A 12,131-nucleotide genomic window follows, 5' to 3' on the forward strand; every position below is an offset into this window, starting at 1 on the left:
GTGTAACCTAACGTATTCAGGTAAATGTAGCCGTTTAAATAAAATAAATAATATTTTGTTGAAAATTTTTCATTTTCACAATATAAAGTTAATTTTATGTTACCTGTCAAAACATTTTGAAAATAGTTGTAATACATTTTAATTTATTATTATTATTATTATCATCATCATATTCTTTTTAATTGGCAGGCATAGTCAAAACAGGGAAATGATCATTCATATCATTCAAGTGATGTGATTATTGTTAACAGCTGCAACTTGCAGGTATCTTGATTGCTGATTGGCTGACGGTAAGGAGTGGGGTGTATAAGAGATTCCTATTGAGTTTCTTGTCATAAGCTATCAAGTGAGGGGATTGTAACAGAAGTTGTTGGTTACTTAGTTTGGTGGTGCCTTATTTAACAATGGGTTCTAGATTCTGCTTAAGGTGAGCTCTAAATTGACTGAAATTAATATATATATTTTTTACCTTGCTCTACCAAATGGTTGATTTGGCTTTTTTTTTTTTTTTTTTCCAGAATTATTTTTGCCTTGTTTCCTGCTTGTGTAACCTGTTTGGGGAATTATGAAGGTAGGCCTAACACACTTCTGATATTTATCTGAAACATTGCAGTCTCATGCTGTTTGTGTACTTTTTGTTTCAACAGGGAGCATGCCAACTGCTAATGTGCAAAGAGTTTCAACTCGTACTTTCCCAGTGATCGTCCCTGAGATGAAACAAATGGGAAGTCGGCGTGACCCTGCCTACAGTTTTGTTCACCTGCCCTACCATCAAGGTGCCCATGGAAGTTATAACTATCATAAAGGGAGATTAGTTGCAGGCTCAAATATAAAATCCGATTCAAAAGACTGTCAGACTCCGGCTAAAAGTGACAATCAAGAAAATATTAACTTTAAGGCTTCTGCTTCTGTTCCAAAATATGACTTGTCAGGTTTTGGACAACCCTCTGTTCAATATGGCTCTCGTACAGCTACTGATGTCTTCAAAAATGTCCAGCCTAGTGGCCAGCTTGCTGCTTCATATCAGGGTGGGTCCACCTTGATGAGAAGCCCAAAAGTACCTGAACCTAAGCCCTTAAAACCCTCTAGAGGCGAATCTAGTTATACTAGAACATCTGGATCTAGCAGGATCTTTGTAGTGAATGCTCCTAAAAATGCATTTGGCCATGAGTTCAACTCTGAAGTTATTACAGACCCAAATCATGGATTAACTTCTAGCTCAAGTCAGGTGTCCCATCAGCATACTTCATCTAGGGGGAGCCAAAGTACTAACAAAGTCCAAACAGCCAGTAGCAGTTATGGCCCATTGCTGAAGGGAACACCTGTGTATTCAAGTACAAATCCAAGAAAACCCTCTAGTAGTGGAATTGAGTACAGTAAGGTCAAGTCTTCAGTTGTTAGCTCGGGGCCAGTCTTTGTAGTTCAGGGTGGAGGAGGAGCTCAAGGTCATGGGGCTTATAGTGGGCGTCTAGATTCTGTTCCCAGTCATTTTGACCCCTATCAGGCCAGTCAGACCTCTACAGATTTGACTGCCAGTAGTCAGGGCAAGTCATGTAATGAACCTCTTCACTACTCAATGAGTGGTACTCAATACAGTCCCAGTCCTGAGCTAAGAAAACCTTCCAAAAATGACTGTAGAGACAATGTTGATTCATCTTCAATTGCCAGCTCTGGTGATGTTTCCAAGAGCACTTTCTTGGGCACTGAGAACAAGTTACCACCTCACTATGAAGCTACTCTCCCTAAATTCCAGCAGACCTACAATTTCCATGGTCCGCCTAGTCAAAACCATAAGCTCATATACCCCTCTCAAAGTCAGGCTCAACATGAAGCCAAGTCCTCAATTGCCAGTTCTGGAGCTATCAAGATAATTCAGGATCCTATGATTGTTCAAAGTAGACCAGAATCCAATAAACCCAAAGTTCATCCTAGCTTTTCCTTCCCTTCTGTGAAGGGGACCTCATACAACCCAAATTCTAGGCCCTCAAAACCTTCTAGAAGTGAATTTGTATTCCGTGCCACTAACCCCAATATTGCTGGAGCTAATGAGATCAAGACAGTCCGTGTTAGGCTTAATAAACCACCCACAAGCAGCTTTGGTAATTTTCAGAACCAATGGGCTTCTGGTGGCGTTAGCAGTGGTGCTTTCCAAAGTTCCTTACCTCCATTTCCCCTGGGCCAGAGGCCAGGTCAAAATGTACATAAGCCTATTGGTTCTTCAGCTCCTCAATCTCATGGTTCCAAAGGAGTCCAGAGCCAATTCACTGTATCTCGAGGAAATACAGATTACACTAGGCATATTACTGCCATTCCAAGTGAGTTTGGCCAAGGTTCCATCCAAAGGATTTTTCCTACACTGTCCGGCAACTACAGACAAGGTTTGCTCCAAAGTGCACCGCAATCATAATCTCATTGCATGTTTGAAATGCATTTTTCAGTCAGAAAATAACATTGTTCCTTCTGCCACAGCTGAACAAAACCAGCCTCAAGTTAACAGGCTGGATTCCACAGCTTCTAAATGTGAAGTGACCCAAAATAGCCCTGCAGGTCTTGGTCAATAGGGCCTAGTCAACTTCCAGGATGTCAACCTGTCCATCTAGAAGCAGTTATTTACGTCTGTCATGAAGTGAGTACAATTGCTTATGTCTGTCTGTTTTGGTGTCTACTATAATGATCTGCACTCTGCAAGCAATACTGTAGTCCAAAAGTGGGATGGTTATTTCAGCGTTTACAGCATCCCAGCAAGCTGTCTTTGCTTTATGTAGTGGGCAGTCTCATTTCCTAATTGTAATTCAGGATGTTTGTGGCTATGTTCAGAATATGATTGTAGTTTACTTCATAAATGCAGTATACCATATGACCACTTTAATAAAAAATAAAAAAAAATAAAAAATTGTGTTACTGTATAATGCGATGAACATTTCAAACAGCTGAATTTTCACAACTTTACAGATGGATGTCACAATTTGGTTAAACTGTCACAATTTCAATTTAGTCCAGTTGTGTTTGACATTTCACACCTCAATACCACAGCAATATTGATAAAACGTACAGTATTCCACATTGCATACTAAAATACTTTACTTTTGGGCAGCTGTAGGTCATTGGGGTATTCGTGTAGCCTATAGAAAATCTCAGCAGCAATTTAGTAGCCTATACATTTTTGAACATGGCCTACAGCATTGAAGCCTGTGAAAACCTTTTTTTTTTTTTTTAAATGGCATACTTGCATGATTCGCGACTGTCAACACTAATGGTTTTTCAAATTCTTGCAGCCTTGATTAGGTGTGTGTTGGAGGCTGTCAGTCATCAGGCTCTGGTCTCTGCAAGGACTCGGATGCTCGGACTGATCCAGTGTGTTGCTGTTCAGTGATCATAGAAACTGTGGACACAGGAAACTGTCTTGGCAATTTATGACTCTTGATTCCCCACCTTTTCAAGGACTGCACATTTAATTAAAATAAAAAACTTTAAACCCACAAAATCTATTTAATGCTTTCCAAATCCTCTCAAAAATGTTATATGTAAATGTGACATTTGACTTCATAAATGAATAGGCATGTTTGGAGTTGAATACTTCTGTCAGACTATATGCTACTTGTATAACAATGAATGGAAGAAATTGGTCGTTATGTTCTTGCTGTTTAATGACAGCATCACCACAGCTGCTGTTGGAAGCTCTAGATACCGCAGAAATGCAAGTAAAGAGTTTGGTGTGTGAAATTGGCTGCAGATAGGCCTGTAGCTATATATTCCTAAATTACCTACTAGTCCTACTTCGGAAGGAGAAAAAGTTAACCCACTCCGCCGTAGAGGAGCATTGACGCCATCTGTTGGTTAAAAAAATCTCAGCGCTGCGTTCACTAACCTCATCATAAAATGTCGATTAACCATCCAATTAAAAATATATCGAAGGTTAAAACTTTGTTTTAATCAAATATACGTGTACACTTGGTTGCAAACGACTTCTGATCTAATGTACAGTCAATGAAACAATGGGTTAGACTTTTCAAATTACGTCACTCGTGTCCATGTCCTGATGTACCTGTAGAATCAGGTAGCCTGCGAGATCTGCCTGTGTGTTTATAGAAGCAGGTACGACGAGCATTCCTGTCAAATCATTCTACTTCACTTTTTGCTCTTTTTAATACAGTTTGAGGACGACTGAATGAACACCGGCGGTATATTTGTGGAGTAATAGTGAAATCTAAGTAGAGTAACCTTTTTGAGCTCTCCGGACTACCGGAAGAATCTCGTCAGACTTCGACATTTCCCCCATATGGTGTGAGTAAACTAACAAAGTCTGTATTGCTAACATTAGCCTACTCCTTAAGATGTTCTGACGTTGTTGAAGTCTTTTACACAGTATACTAGTTAGTTCCTAAAACCTCGTATCGTTCATTTGACAGATTTTTTTAAAGAAAAATGCGGCATGTTTGTTTGGGGATAGTGTGAACTTTGTATCTTTTCGGAATTTGTAAATAATCAATGGCGGCCTGGATATTAATATTAAAGTGCATCGATGTAATTTACTCTGCATCACAAATATTCAATTGTCTAATCTGCTGTGATCTAAATCTGTATTAGGCTATATTTAATTTGGAAATAATTATGTTTTCAATATTTACTTAGACTAAGACTGCTTTTAAAAGTTTAATTGTTCCAGAAGTGGGACAAAAATCTGTAGACAATAAACTTGCATGTTTTTAAAATATATAATTTTTTTACTTTATATGGTATTTTTTTCACTTTCATAAGGCTTTAGGTGACGCTAAGAACATTTAGATTCTATGTGTTGAGGTGAATGTTTTACTTTCACTATCTTATTAACAATGACAACAACAGTCAAGAAAGCAAACACAAAACAGCTTTTAAACTGGTTGGTTTACATTTCTAAAGGAAATTTGGGACAGTATGCTGCAGTTTTGTTAATGAGACTGACTGAAAGTGTAAGGTAAAACCTTCTCCCCCCTCCAAGTTTTCTCCCATTATGTGTCTTTTTTTTTAACAGACCCTGAGGCCACAGTCCAGCATCAGGTAACTGCAAAAAGTAGCCACCAGAGGACGGTCTGGGCTGAGTGTTGTCCCTATGGAGAGCACCCCGTCCTGGACCAGTGGTCCCATTGATGAAGGGCCATACCGAGAACGATCTGTTGACCCCGTGGAGGTTGAGATCCAGCACATTGGAGTGAGGCACAAAGTCAACAAGGATGCTAATGGAAATACGACTGGGCCGGAGACAGTTAGCTTTCTCCCTGCCAAAGAAGAGCCCGTTTCGGGGACGTGTATGTGCGGACCTTGTGCGTCCGTGGGTAGCTGCAGGAAGCTTTTTTGTAGCGTGTTGACTTGTGGATTGTACCGCGTATGTCGGCGCTTGCCTTGTCTCATTTCGAGCGAAAGCTCAGCTGCCAACGCGCCAGTGGAGAACCTGTCAAGTCCTCCACAGGTTGAGAATGGCTTCTATCCTGACATCTTTATTGGTGGTGTCAAGGTGGACACATCCGTCATTGAAGAAGATGAGGAGTGTGTGTCGTTTTCCCCTTCTAAATTAGAGATGGACAGTCCAGTCTACATCAGTACCTCACAGGCAGATGACTTTATCAATGGCAACGAGACAGAAGATGTGGACACACTCATCACCCGGAAGCTTATGGAGGTCTTCTCTGAGTTTGAGATCAACGAGCTGGCCAAGTGCACCACGGACTCCATGTTCCTGCGGCGTTCCCGGGAGATCAGTCAGCTGATCTCGGATATCGTGCAGGAACACAAGATGGAGGAGAAGGAGGCAGAGTGCAGGCTGGTGCGAGAAATTGTTCGCATCAGTACGCGCAAGAGTAAGAAGAAGCCGCAAATTCGTCCACAGGAGCTGCAGCGGGACAGCGGCAATGACACCTGGAACAGCAAAAAGAACAGCCAAAAGAGCAGCATCAGTTCCATGAGTGATGGAAGTGAGTGGCAACAACATTTCTCTTTCTTTTGCTCAATGTCTAGTCCTGAAATTTGAGAAATATGCGCCGTCTCATTCTCAGTGGCCTGCAAAGTTTGCAAATTTTAAAGCCACCATGAATTATAAATGATTTATCCATGCACATCATTATTTATTTTTTATTATTAATGTGCCCTTGTAATCTTTAATCAAAATAATAATGATCTCTTCTCTCATGTTTACTGGTGCGGGACAACATATCACTCGCATGAGATCACAGCTATAGCAAACCACAACGATCCAATCAATGGATCGATCCAATCAAACGATCCAATCCTGATGGATAAAATAAGCTGTTTCACTCAGATATACATCATAGGAAGAAAAGACTATTGCAACTTCCGTTTCGTGCCGACTTAAGTCAATAAACCATTTCATTCTCTCTTTAGAGTTGCAGATTTCCATGGAGAGGTCCGATGACATAGAAGCCAGGAAGTTACGCAACAACAGTAACCAGTGTGAGTAGTGAATTTGATTTTATGAACTGTTTACACAGACTTTTCTCAACACAAAAACCTGATTACGGCAATGCGAAAATATCTCTGGAATGCATTTCACCCCAAAATCAGTTTTAAAGTCAGCATAAATCCACATGATGTATAAATGCAATTTAAGTATTGATATTGCAATAATACAGTACTGTTCAAAAGTTGTTGTTGCTTTGTTTTTTTTAAAGATATTAATACGTTTATTAGAAAGGATGCATTAAATTAATAAAGAGTGACTTAAAATATTAAGCAGCACAACTGTTTTCAACATTGATAATAATAGGAAATGTTTCTTGAGCAGGAAATCAGCCTATTGTAATGATTTCTGAAGGATCATTTGAAACTAAAGATTAGAGTAATGATGCTGAAAATTCAGTTTTGCCATCACAGGAATACATGTCATTGTAAAAATATATTCACATAGAAAACTGTTATTTTAAATTGTAATGATATTTCACAATATTACTTTTTATTATCAAATAAATGCATCCTTGTTGAGCATGAACAACTTCAATTAAAAACATTTAAAAAAATCTTACCAACCTCAAACTTTTGAAAGGTGTACATTACAATGTTAATAATAAATTATATTATGTTTTATTTTCACATTACAGTAATGTGAATATTTTATTTACAGTAGTGAAAATTTAAATGAAATATCATTAAAAGAATACTACAATGTGAAAAATCAATGGTCCTAAAACCCTAAAAAGGGTTTTCTTTCTTTCTTTCTTTCTTTCTTTCTTTCTTTCTTTCTTTCTTTCTTTTGATTTTGGGGAGCAATGTGACCTGGACTTTCATGAGATTCACCCACAATTTGTTTTGCATAAAACTAAGCAAAGACCTTGGCTTAACCTCATGCTAATTTAGTTAGCTAGCAGCTCAAGCTGGTTCTGTGTGTTAGCATAGCCGTGCTGTGAGCCTCTCCCTGCCTGAATTAAAGGCTGTTGAGTGCCTGCATCAGCTCTGGGAGAAGGAGAGGGGTGTGTGGCGAGAGAGATTGAGGGGTTTGTGATGTAACCAACCACATTGTCACAAACAATGGTCTCTTGTCTGGAAGCCATCTGATCGGTTACACTCCTCTGAATTTGAATGTCTCTCTTTTCCTCATCAGTGGTGGTTTACCCCTCCCTCTCACTTTGCTTGATGTTGTTTTCATGCTCTGCATTATTGGCAAGCAATAGCTGGATTTTTTGCCTTTATGCCATTATATAAACATTTGTGAGAACATGAAGTTGAGAATATAATAACTTTCAGCATGTCGTTCTAAGAGCACACATTTATTACTTCAGAATTTATGTTTTCTGCCGGCAGGGCCATGTCATAGTTTATCATTTAAATTGTATCATTTTTTTCCTCTGTTTCACCTCGCTGTTTTTCTTTTCTTTTCTTTTTTTGCCAGACACTTATAATCACAGTCCCCTTCAAAAAATAAACTGGCTGTTTTTTTGTTTTGTTTTTGTTGTTTTAGTTTTTTAAGGCTATGTAAATATCCTCCTCACATGTGAAATGAGATGCAAATGCAATGAGATGTAAGCTAGCTTGTTCACAGGCTGTGGGTTTTCTGTCAGGTCAACCATTCAGTACACTTTACCAAATTTTTAAAAAAGAGTACTTATTATTAAGTAAATAATACACAAAGACATAATATACTTAAGTGTGAACAATGTTTTTGGACACTCAATTGCATGTTATTTATAATTATTACACTGCTCTGTGGAATACTTGATTCTGATTGTTCAATAGCGCCATCCAGTGGTATGTTATTCCCAGATAACACAGGCTCACCCGGGTTACTGAAGTCAGCAGCGCTATACGCTTGCTAGGAAAGTTTTTTGCGTTTGGTGAGCTAATAAAATATTAAAACTCAGTCGAATCAATATTTTGTGTACAGTTATATAATTATGCCATCCAGTAGGCTATCGTGTACTCGCTCTCTCTTGTTCCATACAAACGAAGCTGCTGCCATTTTGTGACTGTTGTTTTGTACACTAATGGATTATGAAATACAAATCTGAAATCAATATATCTTATCCCCATAATTATTTATGTGGCGAAATGCTGTGCAATAAGTGATATGAATGACTGTATACCGCATCTCTTAAATGGCCGTCTAGTTTGAACTTGCCGCCCTAGCAACTGCTCTCTCCGTGGAAGCTTTGCGTTTAAAGACCTCATGAAATATTTCAACTCAGATCAATATTTCATGTCTAATTATTTACTTATAGCCGTGTAATAAGCGGGATAATGTACATCCAGCCGGTGGTTCTCTCAAAATAACCCATTTCAGGCTGATCAAGACCCCTCTGCTTCGCGCCGGGGTCCTTTTTTGAGAGAACCACCGGCTGGATGTACATTATCCCTTACTTAAATGAAAATGTACTTTCTTTAAGTATACTTCAGTGAACATTTATCTAAATTATAAGTGCATATTCAATACAATTAAGCGCACTTCTTCTTTTTTTTCACAAGGGATGTATAGTTTATAAATGCTCCATCCTTCAACAACCTGAAAGAATCATAAAATAAACATTAATAAAACAATATGCAGAGCTGTGGCTGAGAGAGACAGCTAGGAACAGCTAGTACTTAAAGGGTTAGGGGACTGTACTTAAAGGGTTAGTTCACCCAAAAATGAAATGAAAATTCTGCCATTAATTACTCACCCTGATGTCGTTTCCAAACCCGTAAGACCTTCATTTATCTTCTGAACACAAATTAAGATTTTTTTGATGAAATCCGAGAGCTTTCTGACCCCTCTATAGACAGTAACGTCATAACCACTTTAAGGCCCAGAAAGGTAGTAAAGACATCGTTAAAATAGTCCATGTGTTTACAGTGGTTCAACCTTAATTTTATGAAGCAATGAGAATACATTTTGTGCACAAATCCTGTCTTCTATCCTGTTTTCTCTACATTACCTTGCCACAACAATTTAGAATTTAGTTCTGAACAAGCCATTTATGCAGCTTGTGGTTTTTGTGTGTTTCCCCAATGGAGTGGATATTTCAGGTTTGGAAAGTTATAGTATTCTTTTATGGTAGATCAATGAAAATTCTATTTCTCATGGAGAGAGTAGATCAAATTGCATGTTTATTTGCTTTAATTAGAATCTCTCTCTCTCTCTCTCTCTCTCTTTCCAAACAGCATTCTCTCCGAGTTTCCAGGAAACTGGTGTGCCAATGACATCGGACACTCCTTTACTACCCAGCAGCATACGGGCGTGAGAGTTTTCCTTCAGATCATACATCATTTTTATTTCCAAACGTCCTTAAACATTGAATACTTCATCTCTGTGAAGAATATGTCCTCTGGCTTGGAGTCAGTGGATGATTTTAGAAGTATACCCCTGAAAATTGTGATTTCATGGGCAGTTTTATATTAACATATCTGAAGAGGTAGTTGTATTTATGCTTCTACTTCACATTTTTGTTCTTTGTTCTCTTGTGATGGATGTGTGAAGTATCTCGATGTTGCTGTCCAGAAAACATAAGCCAACAAATTAATTTGCTTGACTTCCTGAGAATGAAGAACAGAAAACAATTTGACCTCTTTATAGCCAGCAGATGGGCATATACTGTAGCATGATTTAACTCTCCACTCAGTTCTGCCTTTTAAAGAGTTAGTTCGTTAAAAAATTTGGTCATAATTTATTCACCCTCATGCCAGTTTTCCTTCTTACATGAAACACATCAAAAACAATGCCGTTAATGATACACATACAAGAAAAAATGGCTTTTGAAGACTTGTAATATAGGGAACGAGTCATGAGTCCCCAAAGATTAGCCAGAATATTCTTCAAGAATTCACCTTTCGTGGTGCACTGAAGAAAGGAAGGGTGTGCAGCAACATGAGGTTTAATAAATAAAGATGTTTTTTTTATATATATATATAAATAGTGAACTATTGCTCATTTGTTAAGTTGAGGAATGTATTAGTCAAATGTTGGCTCTTCAGTGAAGGTTTGACTTTGTGAAGTTTGTTGTACCAAACAAAATGCTTTGAGCCGGAATGAATGAATGTTGAAGAGTGCTAAATGGACCTGCTTATTTAAATTTACAAAGAAACTATATATGCACTTCACTTGCCATACGCGAAGTCTAGGATAGCATTTAATTGGTTACTTGTTTAAATTCAATGTATATCTTAATGTGAATGTCACTGTTGCAAGAGTTATTTGTTAGGAAAAATCATTCTCTTATGTAAGACCCTTAGGGTTGCTTTAGTGGTGATCATTTAAAAAAATCTTTGTTGCTTGGTAAACATGGATTTTATAAGAAATTGATTTCATGGTTCATAGGATGCTTGTTTTGCTCAAAAACGTGGTAAAAATTGTACGCTAACTAAATTAAAATATTTTGCATTTGCATGTGCCTTCAGTGAAGACAGCTGACATCAGAATTGAGTAAATGCACTGTGTTCAACACAGAAATCAGTTGTACTCGCATTCACACCCTACTGTAATGCATGTAAAGTATGCAAATAAAAATAAATCCCTTATGCATGCCGGAAACATGTCAACATGTGCTGTTACAGTGCCAGGACTCATTTAAACTATGGTTTATAGGACACAATGTCACATTCAGTTTGACATTGAACACACTTCATATACCGAAACCATAAAACCCCCAGAGAGTACCAGGAAATTGTGAAGCAGAAAGTGATATTTGCTTAAGGATAAAGGGAAGAGGAATAGTGCTTCAACAAAAACTTGAAACTGGTTCATTTGGCATACATTGCATATTCACTGAATCACTTTTTGATTTATTAGACTTTCAGTTTCTGCCTTAAGGTTAAATGGCAGTAAAAGTGTCATGTTTTGATATTTAGGAAACATGCTTGCCTGTGATCAATTGGATTAGTATTCATGATCCCTTCAGGCATTTGGTTATAAATGGAAAAATGTTTTAAAGGGGTTTACTGCATTAAGACAATGCATATTTGAACTATCAGTCAGTGTGACGGAAGAGTTATTTTAATACGTCATCCACCTTGTTTGATATACCAAAGTGTTTATCTAAGAATTTATCGTAAGACGCAAAGCCAGCTGCGAGATATGCTGTTGTATTATTTGCAAAAGCATTATAAGGATATATTTTTCATCATGACTGATTTCATACTAACTATTGTACTTATGTTATTGACATTTGTAGTCACAATTTTCATTTGTTTTGTGCACTAATCATTGGTAGCCTAAAAATCTTACCCATGGAGACCACAGCAGTGTCTATAGCACTTAACCTCCATCAAGCGGCCCATAAACCACAGCCACGTGACCTTAAAGTCAGTGTAGTCAGTGTGTGTTACGGATCTGCGTGTATAGACCACAGTCTTGGTTATGTGGTTGTAATTTAATTATGTCTTATGTGAAGCAAGCACAAAGTCAATCATTTATAAATTATTGTGTTTGATTCTGTCTGTCATTGGCTCAATATCAAATAAGTCAAGGCGTGATTAGTTATAATCTTATTGGCTTGGACTTATTTCCTTATAACACCAAGTGTATTTGCTTTGAATACTGTCACTGCTGTATCAGTTTCACAACAACCCACCCTTATTTAATGAAGCCTCCTCCAGGGGGTTTTGGAGTCTGGCAGGGGAAAACAGGGTGATTTGAGTGTTTGTCGAACATACTTATGTCCAGGATGTTCCTGTTG

The 12,131-nt window shown here is 38.0% G+C and overlaps 2 protein-coding genes across 4 annotated transcripts; both read left to right on the plus strand.

The window, feature by feature from the left end:
- Positions 1-352: 352 nt before the first annotated feature.
- On the plus strand, positions 353-3,499 carry LOC307162930 (uncharacterized protein). The gene is made up of 5 exons (XM_079878690.1): positions 353-427; positions 519-571; positions 648-2,378; positions 2,470-2,626; positions 3,276-3,499. Exons 1-4 carry the CDS (start codon positions 405-407, stop codon positions 2,559-2,561), a joined length of 1,899 nt encoding a protein of 632 aa, XP_079734816.1. The 5' UTR covers positions 353-404; the 3' UTR covers positions 2,562-2,626; positions 3,276-3,499.
- Positions 3,500-4,003: 504 nt separating this feature from the next.
- Positions 4,004-11,029, plus strand: kdf1b (keratinocyte differentiation factor 1b). 3 transcript variants are annotated; one of them, XM_079878699.1, is made up of 4 exons: positions 4,004-4,095; positions 5,012-5,948; positions 6,376-6,444; positions 9,622-11,029. In XM_079878699.1, the coding sequence occupies exons 2-4, from the start codon at positions 5,090-5,092 to the stop codon at positions 9,699-9,701; spliced, it is 1,008 nt and encodes a 335-aa protein (XP_079734825.1). In that variant the 5' UTR covers positions 4,004-4,095; positions 5,012-5,089; the 3' UTR covers positions 9,702-11,029. The 3 variants fall into 3 exon arrangements, with proteins under 3 accessions (XP_079734825.1, XP_079734824.1, XP_079734826.1); XM_079878698.1 differs by having other exon boundaries at positions 4,008-4,284; XM_079878700.1 differs by lacking the exon at positions 4,004-4,095 and adding an exon at positions 4,289-4,301.
- The last annotated feature ends 1,102 nt before the right edge of the window (positions 11,030-12,131 follow it).

Source organism: Squalius cephalus (genome assembly GCF_949319135.1).
Source record: "Squalius cephalus genome assembly, chromosome: 8".
Lineage (NCBI taxonomy): Eukaryota > Metazoa > Chordata > Actinopteri > Cypriniformes > Leuciscidae > Squalius > Squalius cephalus.

Coding starts and splice junctions, on each gene's coding strand:
- LOC307162930 (XM_079878690.1), top strand. CDS start 405: ATGGGTTCTAGATTCTGCTTAAG. Junction 428..518: donor GGTTCTAGATTCTGCTTAAG/GTGAGCTCTAAA, acceptor TTTTTTTTCCAG/AATTATTTTTGCCTTGTTTC. Junction 572..647: donor CTGTTTGGGGAATTATGAAG/GTAGGCCTAACA, acceptor TTGTTTCAACAG/GGAGCATGCCAACTGCTAAT.
- kdf1b (XM_079878699.1), top strand. CDS start 5,090: ATGGAGAGCACCCCGTCCTGGACCAGTGGTCCCATTGATGAAGGGCCA. Junction 5,949..6,375: donor CAGTTCCATGAGTGATGGAA/GTGAGTGGCAAC, acceptor TTCTCTCTTTAG/AGTTGCAGATTTCCATGGAG. Junction 6,445..9,621: donor ACGCAACAACAGTAACCAGT/GTGAGTAGTGAA, acceptor CTTTCCAAACAG/CATTCTCTCCGAGTTTCCAG.